Below are 24630 nucleotides of genomic sequence, written 5' to 3'. Positions count from 1 at the left end.
CTATGTGATAGCTCTCCTCCAGTACCCTTGTGGTGCGTCAAACCCTAGTTCTCGGGGCTAGGAGACCTTCTGCGAAAGTTTATCATTCACTTGCCGAATGGAATGCCCTTACTAAAAATTGTGTTTTAGAGGCCAATATCCTTTCTATCCACTGACTCAAGGGGTCACCCATGCCCGTGAAGACATCCTACATTCTCATGGTCCTTAGTAGAGGCAACAGTCCCTTGGGAAGTCATGCCCTTTTGGAAGTGGTTCTTGGTAGCCTCGAGAAGTGAGTGCACTGTAAGGGGGAGCCTGTGGTGCCAAGATCCTAGGTTGTCCGCTCTGGATAAGCATGACTGAACTTCAGTTCAAGTAGAAATTCAATGGATACAATCCTAAAAGCCTAGGTTGTGGTGTGTTTGTTAACTTTTTACAACAACTATTGTTGTCTTAACGTGTCTTGCGTGTGTGTAAAACATAATCAAGATAAAAGCCAAACTTTTAAATTTATACCTTGGATATCATTTGAACTTGTCAAAACACCACATGTTGCCAAAATATTTCAACCTTTATCAAACTTTGAAAAAATTGATTCAACACACTCGAACCTTGGAAAACATGGTGACTTGTGCTCCTAAACGTGCTTGGCAAAATGTAGATCTCACACTTGCATAGATTTCACTTGCATTCACCCTAGTCCAAGCTTCATTCTTCCATCATATAGACTTCATATTTCACCTTTTAGTCCTCATTTAGTATATATTACTTTTCATATTGCATCCATTTAGGTTCAATTTACTTTCCTTAGTTTTTTGCATTCTCATCTCAAAATCAACACTTTGCACTCATCACCTTGCATCCTTGCATACCTATTCATCATATTGACCACTTTATCCATCATTTTGAGTTTCCTAACCATCATTTTGAGCATTCATACTGGCCCTAACACTGTCCTCTACCATTGACCTCTCTGTAACATCAATCCTGAAATCATAGCTTCCAGAATTGCCTCAGTTTCAGCCCAGTTTACCAACTGCGCCCAGAAACTACCAACTGCGCCCAACTGGGCCCCAACTACATCATTGATGTATTCTACACTATCTAGGCACACTTGGTGGTCCTAAGATCTAGTTTTGGGTTCCAAATAACATTTTGGGGCTTCAACAGTGTCCATAGGTGCCTGGTTAGCTCCCCTTGCACTAGCTTGCTCGGATCTGTATTCTACAACACCTAATCTTCATCACCTTCACTTAAGACATTATTTTATGCATCATAACCTTCATTTTTCATCTCCCAACCCATCCTAACATCAACCCCAGCATCTTGGCTTCTTGGCATGTCAGTTTGGTAACCATACTCTCCAGAATCAACAAACATTCTTCCTAGCTTACCAACTGCGCCCAAAAACTACCAACTACGCCCAAACTGGCTCCAAGTGCATCAATGACGTAGTTGGTATTTTTAGGGTGCACTTGGCACTATTAGGGAACACTTGGGGACTTACATGACCATTTTGGGCCTCCGAACTACACTTTAGGACCCCAAAACTGCATCTAGGAGCCTCTACACCTACCCATTCTGCACTTGACCCAAAATCGTATCTTGCACCCAAAATTCCCTTTTTCATCATAGGCATTGTCCATATCACATATCCTCTTAGCATCACCACCATTTCAAGTCCTCTAGATGTCATTTTGAACCCCCAAAACCTTTGAATTTAGTCAAAAATCTAAACAAAGTATAAGTCTTAGAGTATCTCCTAGTGTTGATGGATAATGGATCTTGACTAGTCTTTTTACCTCTTTTCTTATCATTTTATTTGGTCAAAATCTATCTCTGTCTTGATATATTTGACCTTTTCATCTTTTATCAATTTGATCTTTTCATCTTTTATCAGTTTTTGGTCAAGATCCAAAGTCCTTTATCACAAGGTTAAACTCTTAGGCAAAATACTTTCAAAAGGTTTTATCTAAGTTCAAAACTTTCCATATACCCTTGTCATACTATAATCATATCCCTAGCATCCTCGAATGTTATTTTGACCTACCCTAGTGGTATATCCCCTTCATATTGCATTGATCAAAATCCTTAACATCATTTTCACTACCAAACCCTATCAAATTGTCCATCAACCAAATTACCTTCTTGAGCATTTACCCTCATTTTGCATGTCCCAAACGTCATTACGAACCCTAGAACATCATCCTTTGCATGATATACCTTGCATACATCAACCTTTAGCATCCTTAAAAAGTCCAAAACATAACCCTAATTGTCATTTTCCATACCTTAGAGTCATTTTCATCCCCTCTAGTCAAACTTCAAAACATCACCTTGCATTTTGCATTTGCATAATATCCCTAGGAAATTTTCACTTTGCACATCAAAACCATAATTAATTTAGCATTTCCTCACATTTCATAACATTCCTAAACAATTAAAAATCCCAAAAACACTCATATCTTGCATACCCACCACTCTAAAATCACCCAAAACACTCAAAAATTCTATTGCATTTGCACTCTTAGGTATCATGCCAACACTTACTAGCAGAAAAACAGCTCAGAGACCCGAGGAACTCTATCAACCTTTGTTTTCTGAGGCACAAGCACAACCAAAACCTCATCCAAGACAAAGAAAGAGCAAGAAAATCCAACAAACCTTTGACGAAGACCAAATCGAGGCATCACAACCATTACTAGCAGACCCCTTGAACATGTATCCGCAAGATCCTCAAGCTATGGCACAAAAAACCTTGAACAATACACCTACCATGAGATTTCCTCCAAACACTTCCCCCACACATTGGATGGTTCAATGGAGTCCTGACTTTGAACCTATATTCATGCCAATGCCACCAGGAGGAGGAAGTGTACCAACCGCACCTAAAGATGAACAATCACATTCCTTTGAATTTAGCCAACCTAACACATCAAACATACAACAAGGTACTATACACCTAAGTGATGACTCTAACACTGATTATGACATCACTGATGAAGAAATGGCTAGGGCATGTCAAGACAAAAGTTTTCGCAAGAATTTCAAACGTTTGGCAGCCCAAGAAATTGTCAAATTTAACCCAAACTTGGAAGGTCCTAAGTCCAAAAATCAAACCAACACAACAATTGAAAACATCCAACCCATGATAAATTTGGACTTAGACAAGGGAAAACAACCTTTGGAGTTTTCAAACGCAATAATGGCACCTATAAGGTCCCATCAAGAGTCAACTATCAAAATCCTCCAAAGTACATTTGAACACATCAATGTTAATCCCTTGTTTGATGAAATACCACCAATCGCTAAACACCCCAAAAGGACATTAAGACTTGATTTTAGTCACATGATGCAACAACGAGATGCACCTAAAGGGACTTGTGCTCTAGGAATTCCAAACATACCTTCTTTGGAGGCAAATCAACAAAGTACACCTTTACTCCTAACTTTACCAAGTGCTACGACATCAAACACTATAGAACCTCTCATAAGTACAACATGTGAAACATCAAGCACAACCATCCCTATGGAAACAAAAAGGAAAAGTCTTATTGACATTACACCCATTCCCAATAGAAATGCATCTCATAGTCAAGTCAATATGATGTCACAAGCAAGAACATCTAAAACACAAAGGTACCAAAACAACAATACAAACATGACGTTCAACTCTCAAGGACTTAGTCAACCCCCACAACAACAACAACCTACAATGGTAAAAGGACTCAACACTTCCAAGGCACAACCAAGTCTACATCCACTTGAAACACATCCCACATATCAACAACAACATCAACCACAACGACAACAACCGCAAGTGGGGCAAACATCCAACATTCCTAATACGCAATCCCATGTGAACCCACTTGACTTACACACAATTCATCAACAAAAATTTCAGCATCAATTCCAACAACAAAAAATGATGTTTGCTAAACAACAAGAGCAACTCAAACAATAGTTGGAATACCAAAGACGCCTTGAGCAAAAAATCGCATACCAGCAACATTTGTTACAACAACAACAAGTGCCACATCAAATACCACAACAAGTTCCCCAACAACAAGGACCTTTCTATCTTTGAGGTGTCAACATACCTCCACCACCTAGTGACACTTCATCGGACTCATCAGACACAGAAATGTCAGAACCAAGTAGACATAGTTCTCGCCACAACAAATGGTTGACTCATAGGCACAAAAGACTTGAAGGAAAGACCATCATGTAAAACCCCAACGAGGAACTATTACAACAATTCAAACAACTTTCCAAACAAGTCAAGGCATTGGGAGTCCAAAAGAAATAGGCTCTATATACAGAAAGGGACCTACGTCCTAATCCATTCGATAAAAGTCTGTATATGCCTCCATTCCCAAAACACTTTGAAGCTCCAAGGTTTGAAAAATACCGAGGAAAAGGAAACCCTATTGATCACATCCGATAATTTTGTGCTTCATGTACCAAACTTAGTGATGAGCCCACTTACCTTATGAGATTGTTCCCTCGTTCTCTAGGTGGGCTTGCACTTGAATGGTACTCCAAACTTCTTGGTAATATCAAATCTTGGTCAGAGCTAGCAGACAAGTTTATCTCCCACTTTGCCTTTAAAATTACAAATGAGGTTACACTTTCTGATTTGTGCTCAACTAAACAGAAGACAGGAGAATCATTCATCACATTCTTACTGCATTGGAGAAGCCTAGTTAGTCAATGCTCACTAGACATTCCTGAAGAACAACAAGTAAACTTGTGCATTGAAAACTTAGTCCTCGACTTAATTTATGAACTGAAAATCAAGAGTCCAAGCACCATTTCTAAACTGATGAAAAAAGGGGCTAGTATTGAAGATGCTCTTATCTGTAAGGGAATCCTCAAGATAAACAAAGAAAATACAAACACCAACTCATCTAATGACAAGGCAAATTTTTTCTCCAAAAACAAGAATGTGACTAATGATGGCATTGTAGACACCCGCGCGATTAGTACAACACAACCTCAACTGACTTTGAAAGGTGTAAACCCTAGAAATTCACAAACCTCTAATCAAACATTAGCTCCACAACATAAAACTGAGACTTCCACACAAGACAAAAGACATCCTAGAACCAAAGACAGGAAATTCACACCATTGGGAATACCACTTGAGACTGCATTACAACAGTTACTGAGTAATAACTTCCTGCAGCTACCCCCAATCAAAGATGAACCACTGATTAAAGCAGATTGGTGGAATGACAAAAAGTATTGTGATTACCATCGCACCAAAGGACACAAGACTTCATCATGCTTCCAATTGAAACATGCGATACAAGATCTTATTGATGATGGTGTAATCACAGTTGATCCATCACTATTAGCATCCAAATCTGATCATACTATTTTCAAAGATCCTTTGGGTAATCATGACAAAGAGAAACCCTCAAGTTCAAACTCAAAATCACAAGGTAATGTGAATTACACATGCACCGGCTATGACTACACCATCAATTTCTTTAATGAGTATGACTTTCGCATATCCACATTCACATTGAAGGCTGAAGACCCTCGTTGTGCTGTCACTACATGCCATAGCAAGATCACCCTACCTAGAGCCCCATCTAGACCTACTGCTTCTACTAGACCTGCACCTCCAAGTAGACCTACTGCTCCTACTTCATCTAATTATAGCCTTGTTGAACAACTCGAAAACCCCCCCTCACAAATATCCATTTTGGACCTACTGCATGCATCCCCCAACATCAGAAGATCTTGGATCAAGCCCTTAAAGAGTCAGTTGTCCTAGATAACATTGATGTTGCCCAGTTCCAAGCCATGGTTGGGAACCTATCTGCATCACAGCATATTACTTTTTCACCCTGAGATATTCCTAAGGACAAACCTAACCATAATGATTCCCTTTATCTCGAAGTCTTCATCCATAATGCCAAAGTTAGACATGTCTTAATAGATGGAGGAGCAGGACTAAACATCTGTACTCTTAAGGTTGTCAACAATTTGGGTTATTCTGAAGATGATGTGGATCCATCTCGAAGAATCACAATAAAAGCTTATGATGATGGTGAACGCTTCTCCAGGGGCATCATCACACTACCTGTTAGAGTTGGTCCAGCTATTGAAGATACATTGTTCCATGTCCTAGACATAGAAATGAACTGCAACATGATACTGGGACGCCCTTGGCTTCATGCTATGAAAGCAGTCCCTTCTACATATCATCAATGTCTGAAGTTTTCCTATCACAACATAGAGGTTACCATCCCTAGTGATCCAGATCCTTTCCAGTTTTGTGCTAATCTAAGAGATGCTACTGCATACCAAATCCCAACAAACAATGAAGCACAACCCACAAATTCCTCTAAGTATGTGGATGCTGATATACTGCTCAATAAAGCCAAGGAAAAGATGAAGATTGAAGATAATGGGTGTGGAGAATACTTTATGTCTCAAGTCTCTCACATTAGGGAGTCACCACTTTCTCCCATCAGTACAAAGAATTATACTTCTATCAATGAGAATACATCCGTATGTATTGAGAAAGTAAAAGCAGAAGGAGAACCCACTTTGATATCTCCTAGCAAGTATGGACTTGGGTTTACCATCATGTAGAAACAAGGCTATGATGGCTATAGTGGTCTTGGATCTCAGAAACAAGGAATCATTGAACCTATCACTACAGAAGGACAACCTCCTAGTTTTGGGCTTGGATTTAAACCATTACGAATAGGTCCTCCTAGTACTATGGTACCTACGTGTAAGACTATGGATGTTTTGAACGATGAAAAGGCATCTGAGGATATCCCACCAATAACCAACAATCCCCTAGCCTCTGAGCATAACCCCAATGACCCAATTGAATCAGTTACCCATATATCTACCTTCAACCAAAGCCCATTCAGTACTGATAATGACATCTCCTCAAGCTATCCCAAACCTTTGGATTGGGACCAACGTGGACCACCAATTTTTGATCAATTCAATGATGATGACAGTCTCATAATGGACTTTGAAGGCATTATGACTGAATATCATAAAGAAGCAATTCCTTCTAAAGAGAACACATTGGCATATTTTGGGGAGCCAACTCCACTTTCTAATTACAAAGCAAAAAGAGAAAAAGATAGCAAGCATAGGTCTCTTGGTGAAAATCAAAAGGCGCCATTAGACTATAAAAAATCAAAAGCTAAGCAGCTCCCACTGATACAAAATGAAAAATATGATGCCATGAATATTAGTGTTCCAGTGTTCAACATGCCACAAAGTCTTTTGGAGCTCTCTCAATCAGAGTTCATGCAGAAGGTCATTGGTCTCAACCCTCCCAACCCTCCCTTATATCCCTTTGTTTATCCCCCAATCCAGCTACCTAATTTGTCCTATAACCACAATCAGTCCTTTATCCAACAAGCCTTTGCATATGTCATCAACAGTGACATCCCACATGACATTTCTATTGACCCAATTATCCTTAGATGCCTTGATTCGCAAGAGAGAGACATTGTCTTACATATGGTACATGATGGTATCTCTCGAGGCCTTTCTAGTGGTTTGATTTTAACTACAGACTCGGAACAAATCCTATGTAGTTATGGTCAGTCATGGATTCAGAGCTCATCAGCTAGCAGCACCAACAACAAATATCTTCTCAGCATTTGTCAGTGACATTCTTGATTCCATCTAAAAGTCCTGAAAAAATAGTAAAAAGTCATGAAAAAAAGCAAAGAAAAAAGTGAAAAAAGTCATAAAAAATGGACGCCTTGATGAAAACCTGGCAAACAGGCATCTTGGCATGAAAATTTGAGCCAAGAGAAAAATTTCGTCCAAAAGTGAAAACCTAGCAAATAGGCGCTTTGGGCAAGTACCATCGTGAAAACTTGGCAAACAGGCGCCATGTGTAATTAGTTATTGCTCCTGCATCTATCAGGATTCCATCTGGTCTTTTCCCCCTCTATCATTCCTTGATCATATCCTTCATATTGCAAGACATCCTTGGTCCCTTATCATGGCTCACGAACTGGTTAATGTCCTTTGTTACCTTGCCTAAGCATCACCAATCTGCACACACACTCTGTCATTGACCTTTGTACATAGCTTGCATCTTGTCTGGGGGCATATTACCTACATGGTGCATGAGTTTGAATTTGAATTGGGGGTATCTCCTTAAGTGCTTTCTATCCGTTGGACCTATTGCATAACGAATTAGAGCTAACACTTGTATATGCTTATACGATCCTGAAAAAATCCCTAAAAATCATAAAATGTCTTGAGAAAATCACTAAAAATCACAGTGTCCTAAAAAAATCCTAAACATTCAAATACGATCCTGAAAAAATTACTAAAAACCATAACATGTCCTGAAAAAATCCCTAAAAATCATAAAATATCTTGAAAAAACCCTAAAAATCATAAAATGTCCTAAAGAAACTAGTCACACAAAAACATCAAATATCCTCAAAAACCCTAAAAATCACAAAAGCAGTCAAAAATATGCAATAAACCTTGTACATACTCATTGTGGATAACCACCCCTTTTGTGTAAACACTTGCACTTTGCAGATTGAAACTCAAAGCATTACACTTTCAAGACAATCACACTATCTGACCAACGTAAACCAACAATCAACCCAACATGTCACTACGAACCTATCAACTGAATCCACCAATAGTGCTATCACATTATCAACCTGTCGAACACCATCTAAACACCTAACACACTAAAAAGCAAGTAATAATGGACAAGGATAGCTGTTGGCTCATGCTGTTTAGTGAGTGATTTATTTTTGCTTTGTTTTTCTTTGATCATGTCCCTGTGCTACTCGATGATATAAAACTAATCTATGAGACTAGCCAGGATGGTTCATGGTCATATTTTTCTATTTCTATCTGTTACAATGTACCTTTGAGAGTCTGGGGCATGTACATATGACTTAGGAAGGACAAGATCATTCTCTGTCTGCATCATGCTTGTTTACGCAAAAGGCTTGCATTTGCGCTCTGGCCCTTTATGCCATGATGCGTTGCATTCCATTTGCCATATCAAAATAAAGCTCCATTTGACATATAGTGCACTTTTTAAAAGTAAAAGTCTTTCCATCATACTAACATCTCCTCATCTCATCTTTATTTTTCATCTCATTCTCCATCACCATGATCATGTCTTCTGATTCACCAAATCATCTTCATCTCGCATTCATGCATTCCTGCATCATCCTGCACTGTCAATCAACTTTCTGTGGCTTTCCACCTGGTTCAACCTTAGTCTGACATTTTTCTCATCATATTTGACCAAATACGACCATTTTTGATGATTTCCCTCATGTTATGACATCTTTCCATCATTTTGGGCATGCACACACAGTTTCGGGTCATTCCGAGTCCAATCGGGCTGATTCTGGGCCCTAGAGCCTTTTAGGGCGCAATCTGCACTCTCTGGGTGCAGTTGGGGCTCCCAATTGTGTCATTGATGCACTTGGTCATGCCAACTGTGTCATTGATGCACTTGGTAGAGTTTGGGCGCACTTGGGGACCTAGGTTATCCAAAACTGCTCTCGGAACCCCTAGGTTGCACTCCGGAGGCCATAACTTTTGCATTTCAACTCCAATTTACGAACCGTCAGTTGTGTTGGGCTCATATCTTTCTTGTGAACAAAATGAGCTATCATTTTCATTATTTGGTCACTGTATGGAGTGTTAATCCTTGCAATTACTCTTGGGCTCCTAGTTGCCCCCCATCATGTTGATTTTGGCCCCCAGGGCCTTCTCGGGCACATTTTTCACTTTCTTAGACCACTTGGGCTTCCCAAGTGTGTCATTGACGCACTTGGTACTATCATGGTGCACTTGGGCTTACCAAGTGCATCAATGATGCAATTGGTTGAGTTTTGGGCGCAGTTGGGGACCTAGGATACCTAGAACTGCTCCCGGAGCCCCTATGTTGCACTCTGGAGCCCATAACTTTTGCATTTTAACTCAAAATTGCAATCCGTCAGTTGTGTTGGATTCATATCTTTGTTACGAACAACATGAAATATAATTTTCATCATTTTGTGTTTTTCTTGAGTGGTAACCCATGCAATCACTCTCAGGTTCTCGATTGACCCTGTTTTGCACTCTAGACCTCATAACTTTCACATCTTAGCTCTGATTTGCGATCTGTCAATTGCTATGGTTTTGTCTTCTTGTTATCGATAAATTGAATTATCATATGCTTATCTTAGTCAATTTATCGAGGGGGCACCCATATATATCATCCCTACTGGGCATGTTGTGACTTTCTCATCAGTTATTCTTTGATACAATGCTCTAAATCACATTGTATCAAAGAGGGGCAAAATGTAGACGCTCAAAAATGGTTTGCATCTACGACCTCATCAATTCTTCATACTATTTTTTCCCATTTTTTCATTCTACTAACTTTGATCTTTTGGCCTGATTGACCATATTTCGTCATTTGTATCCCCTTTCACATCAATTTCATATCAACTCGAAATCATATCAAATCAACTCGGAATCACCCCAAATCAACTCGGGATCACTCGAAATCGGTCTTAATCAACCCAAAACATATCAAACATCTCAAATCAATCATCATTTTTTCGACTCCTAGGTATTGTTGTGGCTTTCAGTGCCTTGAAAACCTATCAACTTATCAATCTTATCAATCTGACCTTAGTACTGTCACAACTCTCAATGCTAGGTCAAACTATCATTCATGTCATCCAATCTTTGACATTGTTGAGGCTTTCAATGTCAAATCACGACATCATCAACCATTTTAATAACATTAACAATGTTCGTTGATGTTATTATGATCAAACCTTATCAATCAATTTCAATCTTGTAGCATTTACAACGTCGATTAAATGTTACATATCAACCAATTCATGTCATGTGTCCTTGGCATGTTATCAACTTCAATCAATCAATCTGATCATGGCTTTGATCTATTGGTCATCATCTTATTCGATCTATATCATCATCACATTTTCATCAAAGGATATGGTTGCATTCATTTAATCAATTTGGCCAATCATCTACTAATTTTCTCTATAGGATTAAATAACCCATAATTTAATCCTATTCTTTCTAATTATTTTTCCTAATTATCATCCTCAATTAATTAATTTTATTAATTAATTGATTCATTATCTACAAACCATGAAAATGTACAATTTCCTAAGTTCCATTTTCCATCATTAATTCCATTTTCTACTAATTATTATTTTGTGGAATAAGAGGATTTTTTATTCAAATATTCCATCATCATGACACTTGGATATGACACCTCGTGGATTCTCCTTTGACACTTGGCTGAGATTTGTCATAATCAAATATTCTTATTCTCTCACGCATGTCTCTATTTGGCTTCTTTGTCATAGATTCTTGGCTTTAAGTGGGTTGAGGTGTCTTATGACGCGTCATAGATTCTCTTCCACATTTAGCCAAGTTTGACTTGCATGTGTCATAGAATCTCACAATTGGCATATTCTGTCATATGCGTCATAGGAATCTCTTGCCACATCGCATATCTATGGGTGACAAATCCAATGCCCTCACTCTGAGTGTTGATTATAAAATGGAACTCTTTCTCTCATTTTCGGTCCTTGTCTTCTTGAAGTCTTGGAAGCCTTTAGGTCCTAATTTCTTTTAGATTTCTCACTCCATCTCTCACATTCAAATCACAACTTCAGGTATTCTCATGGCATTATCCACATCATAGACTTTTGCTTCAATCTTGTGTGCACTATAGGCAACTTTGGAGCTACAATCATTTGGAGAAGAAAGAAGGACATGGGAGCTACAAACGGAAAAGAGAGTTTTTAATTATGTTTGCTTTCTTTTGATTAGTTTGGCTTTCATGGTAGACTAGTGGGTGCTAATATATGTTGATTGAGTTTGTGATTTGCTCATAGTATGTTATGCATTTAACCCGTTTTTCTAGTCCTACAAAGTCATACTACACAATAAGCATTAACCAACACCTTAACTTACATCATGCAAACCAATATATCAAACATATTCGAAATTGAGCCAATATATCTAAAAGAATAAAAACTTATGAAATAAAATATCTATATTCACAATAAAGTCATACTATAACCAATGCCTAAACTCACACCATGTAAACTAGTAGAACCAAGCACCTGTGATGATTTTGAACTTCTAGGTTATACCTTGGGCCAAGACAATACCATGGATGAATGAAATTTATCTATTTAACTTATGTGGCCAGCTTATCAATTCACTACATTTGGTTATCCCTTGTTACAAACTGTTTTTAATTTTTTAGCATTGATCATGGGAACCGTACTGTCTCCACTACATATTGATTCAAACAACGTGTAGTCGTTTTAGTGTGTCCAGGTCTAATTGAAAGGTACTTTTTCTTGTCTTAGTTCTTTACACAGGGGGTAGTTTTCTCAGTTCGGACTAAAAGAACAAGGATTATCTAATCGTCCACCCGGAATTATCCTGTTCGGCTTATTTCACATCCATTGATTCTTTATTCTTTGCCCACTCTTGCAACCCCAGTTGGCATTGCTCATTCCAACTTCCAATAGGAAGATATATATTTTTACTCAAGCTTTGGCTATTCTCAGATCTATATATTTTGTTTACTATGGCACCTCCAAGAAAATTTAGCAAGAAGAGGAGAAGAGATGTTGGTGTTCCTGCAGAGGCCTCAGCAAATGGGAATGAATCAGACTGGTGGCATGACCTCTCCCACAAGATGTCTACTTCAGGTATGATTGTTTATAATTAACTCTCACTAAGTATCGCTAAATAGGATTGGTTTATGAAGAAATGTGTATTGTTTGTTTTCTGTGGTTTTCAATGCAAGTATGGTTTTTCTAAATAATTTTTGTTTTGGTTAAATTTCGTATTTCTTGTATTCGCGATAAATTTTTCGATCAGAGTAATTGTTTTCATTCATAAACGTTCCTTGAGAAGGAATTAGGAGAGGATAGGATCGATAGAATTTTTATAAATTATTTCTGGCCCTTAAATATCAGTAATCTATAGTTGATCACTTCCCCTGTTATGGAAAGTTCTATGTATTGTCGGGAGCACGGGTCTATGCTTTCTGGTACATTTGGGTCAAAAGATAAAGAGAAACAGTTTACCAATTCCCCCATGAGGCCAGTTTAATCGATTGACTATTTGTTGGTTTTGTTTTGTATTTTAGGATTTCTTACCCTCTTTTCTATCCCGATTTTTCTTAAAGCGCTTTACACGGTATATTGATTTATTTCCTCTAGAAAATATCAGGTGATCTAAGCAGGTTCATGCTGTTGTGGATGTGTGCATAATTCTGATTAGGTATTTGAGTTTGTGTGCATAATACATTATTACTACTCATTTAGATTCAGTGTAATGGACTGGATATGAAAATCCATTGAGAATTGAAGTTGCAATCAACCTGTGGCTAAAGTATCAGGTATGGGATGTGTTCTCAAATACATTTTGCCAATTTCAAATGTTTGGGAACAAGTCAACTGGACAGTGTATAAAATTTACAGTTACAGAAATCCAATATGGGTGATGCATTGAGAATATGAAAAATAAAATGCTGAGAATATCATACCAAAAATGAAAAAAGAAAAAGAAAATCTCTATGGCCCCTAGGAAAAGTGGATTTGCAGTTTCGTCAAGCAACATCCAAAATCCAAAACAAAGCTAAATTTGTTGTCTTGATGAATTCTTATGAGTTACATATGATATGATTTGGTATCTCAAATCAGGATTGGTTTTTATTGTGTAATACCACAGCTACTGATGGATATAATGTCCAGTCATAACATGTGCTACATTTAACAAGAGTTCTTATTAATATCTTTGTAGTGATAAAGGTTAGGCTCTTAAAAGTGACATCATGATATTGCTAATTATTTTGTAGATCTGCTTTTTGAATCCATATTTCATCATTTTGGTTTGCAGACAGTTGTACTTCTTTTGCCAATTGGTTTGTTCCTTTAAATAAGAGCCAATGATGCTTGCACCAGAAAAAGCCAAGATGCCCTTACCTTTTATAAGTTATTCTTGATCTTAACATTAATATTAAAAATTTGCACCAATGCCAATTGTGTTTGGGTATGTATTTTGAAATGCCTATAGAACTGCTCTACCAAACTAATCCTCCTCTGAGCATTTTTCATATATATGATATAACCTGCTCGGAAAGAACAGCACAAACTCAGAACCAGTGATGATATTAGTATTATTAAAGAGATGTGGATAATCTTAACAAGAAGTTCAGGAAATGTAAAACAGCTACTATTCCACAATATCGTTACATTTATGGCTATATAGCTAAGAATGGGGTTTAGTTGTAGAACACTGTCTTTACTTCACTATCTGGGTGTCAAATACTCACTTCAATACACACTTACGTTGGCAGAGGATCACCCTTTACTTCTTGTTAAATAGGTGTGAACAATTGCTTCTTCAATGAATCTTTTTGCTGAAAAAAAAACTCCTGGATTGGCATAAATTTTCCTCAGTCCGTATTGTTCCAAAAGATTGCTTCTGAATCAACTATGTCTGTTTTTAAGTCTTTGTTTGCAATCCAACTCTTCCATTTCCTCTTCCTGATGATGGATTACTGAGTGTAATCCAAAATGCCAATGCAAAACATGCACAGTGATTCCAGAAGCAATCTTTCAAATTCCTTCTGGGTTTATTTAGAGTAGATATTGTTGAATGCCATTAGTATTACTTATTCCAAGAATTTAGGTTGCAATATTTTAAAAATGTTGAATTATACAAGCACTTGAGGTTGCATAGTTCGGGGGCATGGAATAAATATACTAGAGGCATTCTATTTATTTCAATCTTTTTTGGCTTTTATTTTGAATGGACGCTTGGCTATAGAACTTAGTTATTTTGAATTTGATTATCCTTTTCAATAAAGTGATTTCAAATAAAAAGGAATATGAATCCCTCGAAAATGCATCTTTACTTTAATCTCCAACCTATTTTCATGCATATGATCAAGAGGATTTGTTAGCCAATCAAATGTAGGGGATCACACATCAGAGCCAAATATCGCTTTAGTCTCTGGCCATCTGATGGAAATGCAATAAATATTCATCGATAGTCAATGAATTCATCTATATTCGCTACTATCCTATCGCATCAACAGTGAGCTTTAGAATTGTGGAGCTTGCTGAGAAAGAAATATCTAATGCTTAATGAAAAGTATAGTTTTCATCAGTCGACGTACATGTACTCATATCTTTTTCAGGAGTAAAAGTCTTAAGTAGCGGGTAGAAGGAACAAATGGTTAGAGGTACTTGTGTGCTTTGTGGGTGCGTACCTTCTCATTATTGAGAAAATACATAAATAAAGATCATTACAGTTATAGGTACTCATGGAAATTGGTCAGCATAGAGATGACCTTAACTACATACCGTTCAATAATCCCCAACAAAAGTGAAACAAATCTAATCTTTTTCTTCTTTGATCAGCTTTTAATCTTATATTGGCTGTTCAATGCAAAAAAAAATAAAAATTAGTGTTCCTCAGGCACAAGACATTTTACTAACATGACTCTTTATTTTTTAGCAAGGAACTTTATTCCTCCACTCAAAAGAAAATAATATCTTTCTTCTTCTATAATACATAAATACTTTCTGGTTTGTTGTAGTCCTAATTTAGAGCATATTAACTCATAAGTACCTTTTATAAGTAATAATCTATAACCAATGAAAGATTATTAATGAACAATTCAAACGTCAACCCTCAATTCAAGAATGGATCATGAATGTAACATACCCCCTATCCGTAGCTGTGTAATAATTCCTTATTCTACAATCAAGTTGGATATATTGGTTATGTTATCCACCTTGAATAACTTTTGAAACAACCTATAAGCATTGAATTACACACCTGATGCACACTATTATAGGAGTTGAATTTGTCTCCCACAATCCCATAAAATTTGGAAGTTGTCTTTTGAGCTCTACTATATGTTACTGTTGATTTGCATAAGAAAGAAAATAATGTATGCTATGCTTACGGAGAAGTAAGCATGTCATATTTGCAGAAGTTATGTCGTCAGGGTTTGAAACTAAGTTGTTGAATTGTGTGGCTTTTCTGGGCATTTCTGGGTAAGAAATATACTGGAATCTGATTCTGAAATGAATCTCTCATGGGTACACATCTAGAATTTGTGTTTTTCAATGCCGAAATGTTTAGTGATTCTAGTTTGATCTTTTAGATATTTTTGAGACCTAGACTGCTGATTAGCAAATTCTGAACTTATCTACCATGGAATTCTGGCTTGATCTTCTTGATAGAGAAACCTGAATTTAAATCAGAATGATATGTTTCAAAATTTGAAATTTGTAATGGTTATGTTTAGCATATGTATAGTGTATGACATTTTAAACTTAATTCTAATTTTGAGCTGCATAGATGCATACATACATATGTATACACACACATACATATACATACATATATAGATATATACATATGTATACACACCCATACATATACATACATATCTAGATACATACATACGTATACACACCCATACATATGCATACATCTACATATATTTGTATGAATGTACCAAAAACGTACCCAACTCCCTACAAAAATTTCTGCTATACCAGCATTTCATACCCAAATACCCGTACCCATCCCGTACACAATTTGACAACTTAGGTTTGAAATGCTGTCTTCAGGTAATTGAATGTCAGACCATAAATGATTGCATATCCTGGTACAGAGAGTTTTCAACATTGAAATTAAAGATCACAAAAAGTGCTGATTTTCACAAAAATGTCAGAAACAAAATAGTAAGTTCTGGTTCAAGCTCAACCTTTTTTTGAGATGATAAAAAAATTTATTTTATATTACTTATAGTTAATGTTGAATTTTTTTTCTTCTTTGAATTTTCTCCCTTTTCAGTTGCTGATGCTTTTTTTTTTGCTTCTTGACATACTTTCCCTTTAATGACTTTTTGAGGTTCACCTGCAAGTAGGGATATAGAATTCACAAAATTAAACAAAATAGATATGTAGCATCGTGTGGGTACTTTTAGCTGCTATCAATATTATTTATTTTAAAAATTTCAAAAGATCTATGGTGTTTCCCTTTACATTTGATGTGCTTTTTTATTGATTCATCACAATAGAAAATAATTAAATCAATTTCAGCAATATGGGCTTCTTGCTCATGTCCCTTACTCCTAAGTCCTATGTATGTAAGCTTATATGTGTGATAGCTACATGTTCTTCACTGGAAATATTGGTATTTGTTTAACAGTTATTCTAATAATAACAGTCCCACTTTGGACTAAGCATTTCTCTAGTTCATTTCAGTTTTTATTCACCTCAAAAGAATTCCTATTTATTCAGTAACAAGAAGCCATCATTTTCGAACGATCTTAACACATTGTCCTGATGAAGAGTCTTTTATCTAAATTTTAATTTCCCCAAAAAAATTCTGTAAATAAAATACATCCAATATGAAATTTTGCTCAAGGTCTTTTTACAAAATTTACTGAATTGAATAATCAAAGGTATTTGATTTGAAAATTTGTTGACGGTGGTGGTATGCTTTTTTTATTACACTATCTATTTAGGTTTAACTTCCCTTTAGGTATGATATACGGGATGTGGTGGGATCATGGTCACCTGAGGCATGACAGAATGCACTCTGTCCTTGGCTTTAGTTGAAGAGGTATCGGCATAAGTTTGTGCTCCCATATCAGATAGCAAAACAAACTCATAGATGATAAAAAGGTTCTTCATTGAAAATAAATAAAAATTTGTAAAATTCTGCACCATATATAACTTTATTGAGACAGATAAGTACATCAGAAGTTTACATAGTTGGCACTTCTGTTTTCAACCTGCAAAGGCACTTTAAAATAAATCATTTCTAGATGTGAAAGGTCTACTAAGTCGATGCCGTCTAATTTGTGGTTTGTTTTCTGACCTTATTTGTCCTATTTAATTTTGATTTTACATTTTGCCTTCTATTTGATTAGATTCTACTTGACTTCAGTATTTCCATTCACCCCAATACTACTAGAAATCCATCTTTGAACCTGGCTTTCTTTTCAAATTATTTTGTAAAAACTATCTTTCAACCATGTTCTTAATTTTCTTGATTTAGAAAACAAAGCTTAAAATTTGACTGGACTTGGTTTGATTAGGGATTTGTGGTAGTTATGGCCCCAGCATCTTTTCCTGTACGAATCTTACAATCACTTCTGACTGGTATAACTTTGTTTCCAGATAGTATCATCTAACTTTCTATCTGGATTGTGTTCCTATAATCCCATGACAACAATGCATAGGAGTCCTGCATCAAAGCCATCCATTTCTCAGTTGCATATTCTGTTTCCAAATGGATTATAGAGGAAAGAGAGAGCGTAAAAGAAGAAGGAAGTGGAATTGTAATAATATTTTTTTGGGACAGGAAAATATCAAAGTAGGAGAAATCATCATCATATACCAGCAATACTAGTGATCCTGTTAGGGCATAATATTTTAGGCGTGTTCTAAATGTACAATGCTTCGACTTATGCTCTGGAGTAACCCCGTCTGACTTAAACCTACTGCCAATTTCTTTATTGCAAACACAATTATCAATTATTGTAATCGAAGAAAGAAACTTTGGAGCAAAAGAAATGATTTTTTAACCTAAACATAAAGACCTCTTTCAATTTATAGGACGTTTTGGAACGGAATGATCTGAAAACTATGTATAAGTCACTTACATTAAAAATTGAATTTTATTTTTACTTTTATCAGTGAAACCCAGGGACTTGCACCCCTCCCAAAACCTTGGAGTACCCATCTCCACGATGTCCCCTCACCATGTACTCGGAATATATGAGTAGTCTTACCTCCACCATTCTGCAACCATGTTGTCGCTGGGACATATACTTGAATTTCTATTTGAATTTTGATTTTTGAATGTTACTATAGGGTATGTACTATGTTACCATGTTTAAGTTCAATGGTTTGGTTCATGTTGCAATTTCGTTGTGTTCAAGTATTTCAATTTGATATTTTATATTAACATCATTTCATAAATGGCATTTCAAGTTTTATATGTTTAGTATACAACACCCCCCACCCCCTGCCCCCTCCACCTTCCCCCTGCCATCTCCTTGCCGTCCCGAAACTGAGGCCGTTTGTTCCCCTGTTCCAGCATTCCGATGTACCCAAGCACCAGTGTTACACTACTATTTATGGATAGTTTTATATTATTTACAATGACCTGTAGTTATCCAAGCTTTCAGGTCGAAACTTCTTCAGCTATGGGACATGATCTTAGCGTCATTCCTTATGATGTTAGAACATTGCACCCAACAAGAATTGCTGGCAGACTCGGTAAGAATCATTCAACTTTGCTGGACCAAGAGCCCTTTGGCAAAATAAGTGGTTTTTTTATATAGAAATATTTTTAATTTGCAAAGTCCTTTTTAGCTACCCCTTATGGGAGCATGAGCCTTAGGCTGAAACCTCTTTGGCTAAAAAACAAGGACTGAGGTAATCCATAATGTTTGTGCCTTGCACTCAGCAAGACTTGATTTTTGATGGGCTTATTTAGAACCATTCAACCTTACCAGCAAACCAAGTCCCACTGACAACAAAATAAGTACTTTGAAAATGCAATCAGTAAAAAACTCCATGATTGTTACATCAATCTTTCTGAGATATTTTCCTTAGAGATATTTTAATGCCTATGCTTCAATTAAAACTGTATGTGTTGCCATGCTTACGAACAGTTTGTAACATATGTGACTGCTCTGACAGACCAATTTTCGTGTAAATTTTTAAACTATACGAAGACTTATATTGGAACTGCTTATCATGTATACTTCGAACAGCTTAAACATCACACACTACGATTCCTAGACTAAAAGTATCAAATAGTCCCTCTGAATGGCTCTGTATTTATCCTCTATTTGTTTTTCTTTTGCTAGTAATATCAGAGAACTCAGCCAATTGATTTCCATTTATGCAGGACAAGCGTATGCAGACAACGAAGAAGAGAAATTCAAGTCATTTTTCAGGATCTCCAGGAAAACATTTGATTATATCTGCTCTCTGGTGAGGTTCGAGTTGGAAGCAAGGTCATCATCATCAGGTATACTTGATATCGCGGGGAGAGTGGTAACAATTGAAAGACAAGTAGCCATTGCTTTGAGAAGGTTGGCTTCAGGTGAGTCACAGCTCAGTGTAGGGGAGTCACTGGATGTGGGGCAGTCAACAGTTTCTCAAGTGACATGGAAATTTGTAGAGGTTATTGAAGAGCGAGGCATACATCACTTGAAATGGCCTCATGCAAATGAAGTGGAGGAAATTAAGGCTAAATTTGAAAAGATTGAAGGGTTACCCAACTGTTGTGGAGCTATTGATACTACCCACATTGTCATGAGTTTGCCATCTGGAGAAGCTTCGAGTGTTTGGTATGACTCTGAGGAAAACTACAGCATGATCATGCAGGCAATTGTGGACCCCGAAATGAGGTTTCGAGATATTCTAACTGGATGGCCCGGCAGCCTCAATGATTATGGAATCCTGAAAAGCTCGGGATTTTTTAAGCTATGTAAGAATGGACAGAAATTGAATGGTCCCATGAAGAAGTTGCAAGATGGCTCTCAAATAAGAGAATATATAGTGGGAGATGAAGGTTATCCATTGTTACCATGGCTTGTAACTCCGTACCAAGGCAAAGATCTTTCTCCTGTGAAAATGGCTTTCAATGAAAAACATAAAAATACAAGATTGGTTGCAGAACGAGCAATAGCACGGTTCAAAGCGACATGGAAAATCATTGATCGGGTGATGTGGCGACCAGACAAACATAAATTGCCTCGCATAATCCTTGTCTGTTGCATTTTGCATAACATTATGATCGATCAAGGTGATGAGTTGCACGCAGATGTCCCTTTATCTAATCATCACGATGAAGGCTACAGCCAACAATTCTGTCAATTTGCAGATAGAAATGCACAAATACTCAGAGATAATCTTTCTAAGAGCTTATTATGAGGAATGCACGCATGAGTTGCATAGTCCATATCCTCCTGTTTAATCGATCGTGTTTTCAATCTTTAAAAAAAATGTGCCACTCTTAATTTGTTGGAACATGACGTTGAAAAAGGTTTTAACAAATTTTTAGTTGAGATTGAAGATAAATGAGATGTATTTACCATATAATACGATCAGTATGCTTGAGCAAGAGAATAATCAATTGAACGAAGACTATAATTTATAATTTATACGTATTGTTTATTTTATATTATTATTATTATTTTAATTTTTATATTATTATTATTTTATTTCTGATTTTAGTCTGAGAAGGTTTTAGTTCTGACTAGATTATTGGGGTGCGATTTTATATCCATTCACTATTATTATTTTATATTAGATAATGCAGAGCTTTTCATCACAAGTAATATATAAAGGATTAATATCTAAAGTCTGTAATCTCCTACAACTCCTCTATTTTCATTTTTAATTCTTTATAGAAATATCATATCATTTTAATATTTTTATGATCATTAAAATATTTTAATATATAACTCTATTGTTACTCATTATGATATAAAAAATCTTTGTTTATATACAATAATGAAATTTACATGTCTTATATTTTTCTTCATTATTTATTCATTATCCTAAGTCAAATTTAGTATGATTCTACGTGTGTGCAAATGGTTCCTAAGCTAAAAAATTAATTTTGAATTTCTAACTCCAATTTATCTCTCTCTAACTAGCTATCACGTGTTGACTTGCGTAGTAAATTCATTAACTTGCGTATTAAGGTATTGTATTTAAAGAGAAACCCTAATTCATTTGAAAAACATTTAAGACTTGGAATAAGAGCTATATCACACATAATGTCATCATAAGAACTTTACATAAAAAATAACACATGTTAAGATATATTGCATGCTTACCTATTGTCTTTGATCAACATTCCATACTACTAACTTAATAACATAGATTTGACCAAAAGAGAACAATCTTAGCCTAGTAAATTTATTAGTGCCAAAATCAAGGAAATTAAGATCCATGAATGAGGTTAATATTTTAATACACAGAAGTCAATTCTACTGTTGTTAAAATGAACCAAATTAGTAGAAAATGTTTTGTTTAGTCTTAACGAAACCATTTGCTAAGTTTTAACTTTCTATCACATTAGTGTATTAGTTGATGAAATGTCATAATCAAGTTGACAATGAACTTGAGCTAATTATCATAATTTATTTATTCAAAAAAATTCACTTATTTTATTTGCATGATCAATGTGAACTCTTTAGGTTAAATCATTTTATATTATTATGGTTTAACAAGCCTACTTTGAACATATTTTGAAGTGCATTCTTTTCTCTTAAATAAATTGAATTTGGCTACACGAGTTTTTTATTTGGGCATGTTTCTTCCAAATTAGAGTTTTATATCTTATATTTATAATATGATTTTTTAACCTTTAATTTCAATTTTGAATAGGTGTTGGATCTACCCTCTATTTGTGCTTCATTTTCATTTTTTGTTTGGGGTTTCAATCCCTGATCTTTGATATCTATTTGATTTCTACCTACACATCATTTGATTGTGTGTTATTATTAGACCAGTGGTCATGCACCCTTATGAGTAGTTACCTTGAGTTGCCTTCATGTTTATAACAAGGACTATGAGACTTTTTTGGGTTTTGTCGAATCTTATGAGGTTAAAGGTGTCAAATTGTTGTTTAAAAAAATGAATGTCCAATGTTTGTTAGAATTTCTATGATACTTGATTTTGTCATACTTCTGATACAGTATTTGTCACAATTCCAGATAATGTTTTTTGTACTTGCAATAATGTTTCGCTAGGTTTTTGAGAGTTATAACTCAAATTTCTTATAGTCCAATTTTATTGGTTGTGAAGAAAAATCATATCAGATAATATTAGTCAAGAAAAAATGAAGAGACCATTGCTAGATTATGTTCTACACTGAAAAGAAAAGGTGATGAGAAATGTTATTGTCCTTGCAATAATTGCAAGGACTTAATGATAAGAAGACTTTAAATCACATCAACTAAGAAACATTGTAGGCAACATGATCACATTGAAGGGGGGCATGATTATTGTCCTTGGTAAGTTGTTTATTATATGTATTTCTATTGATTGATACTGATCATCTATCTCATTTGATAGAGTGCAAACACCACAGAATAGGTATAGTCAAATGTGTCTTCCTCAAGCGAGTGAAATTCAAGAAGAGAAGATGAAAGTGAGATGTGTAGTAGATCTAAAAGAGGGAGATCAAATAGAAGCCAAAACATTATAATAAAATTGAATGAATGCATGGAACCTTGTCTTGCTCAAGGGGTCATGTTCTTATGATGATGATAGTGTAGGAGACATCAAGGTGTTGTTAAGGTACACACATCTACAAAAATAATGGGCACCCAAGTAACTTCCTCCAATTAACATTGATGTTTGAGTTAACGAGAGTATTTATGACATGGTGAAATTGTCATTGCATGATTTAGGCATATTCTTTATGGATGGCATAAAGGTCTCTTACAAAAATGTTGCTAAATTGATGGAGTATGTTGGACCTTATTAAAATCAAGGAAATTGGATGTATAATATGTAAAGGTACACACTCTTAAACAATTATAGACAAAATAGAAAGACAATGATCAAAGTAAAAGAGTGGCTATGTACATTGATAGAAGGCCAAAAACAATAGAAAATATTGCATGTTTTATAAAAAGGACATGACCTAGGTCAACTAATAAGAAACTCAATTTAATATTTGAGGTGTGTGAGAGAAATCATGTATTCACGTGTGTGATAAAATCAATAAGTATAGGGGAAGAGATGCTAATTGATTACAATTTGAATTGCATAGATACACACAAAGTTACTATCATGGGGGTAGTACATACTATATACCATTTAAACCAGCATCCAATTAATGACTCCAATATACCATTTTATTATTAAATATTTGTGGTAAGTCTATTAGTTTCATTTCACTAATTTTTTTTTTAATATTTAACTTTTATCATAGCATGACATTGATCTCACACATAACATAGACAAGGATGTAGCTCTAGGCCCTTCTACCTAACAGGTAAACCTCATTGAAATTGTAAAAAATAGACAGAAGATTTTTTTAATATTGTAATGTTCTTTTCTTTAGGGTTTTGGTTAATTTTGGTAATGTTTCTAATATTCTTATCATAGATAGACGTTGGGGAAAATACACCTATAGTACCTAAGGACATCAATACAAAGGCAGACTCATTATTATGTGATGATGACATGACATATTCTACATACCTTGTCAAAATGATTAAAAAATGCCAAAAAAGTTAATAAAGAAATTATTGTTGTGGCATACATAATCCCTCAAATTGATGAGATAAAAGAGAGAGCAAGACAATTGATTCATAGAGCGCAAACCTTGCAAGTAAGCAATCATGAAATCTTTAATTATAACATAATTTTATCAATGGGTTATATTTTATACTTTTTTACATTATGAACTAAGATATGTATATGTTGTTTTTACAAGAATTTTTGCATCCTCATGAAGTTGGTAATGATGATCAAGGTATTCTAGGTAGTTCAGGTGATGACCATGTTGTAGATGTGTACACCAACTCATATTTTTACATGT

General features: G+C 35.7%; 1 protein-coding gene across 1 annotated transcript; it reads left to right on the top strand.

The window, feature by feature from the left end:
• The first annotated feature begins 12377 nt into the window (after positions 1-12377).
• On the top strand, positions 12378-21229 carry LOC149577884 (protein ANTAGONIST OF LIKE HETEROCHROMATIN PROTEIN 1-like). The gene is made up of 2 exons (XM_089826235.1): positions 12378-12719; positions 19969-21229. The coding sequence occupies exons 1-2, from the start codon at positions 12596-12598 to the stop codon at positions 20997-20999; spliced, it is 1155 nt and encodes a 384-aa protein (XP_089682361.1). The 5' UTR covers positions 12378-12595; the 3' UTR covers positions 21000-21229.
• The last annotated feature ends 3401 nt before the right edge of the window (positions 21230-24630 follow it).

The sequence above is a fragment of the Cupressus sempervirens genome, chromosome 1 (genome assembly GCF_028749045.1).
Source record: "Cupressus sempervirens isolate cs-2001-9-10 chromosome 1, ASM2874904v1, whole genome shotgun sequence".
Classification (NCBI taxonomy): Eukaryota; Viridiplantae; Streptophyta; class Pinopsida; order Cupressales; family Cupressaceae; genus Cupressus; species Cupressus sempervirens.
This window is presented reverse-complemented; position numbering and strand designations above follow the sequence as displayed.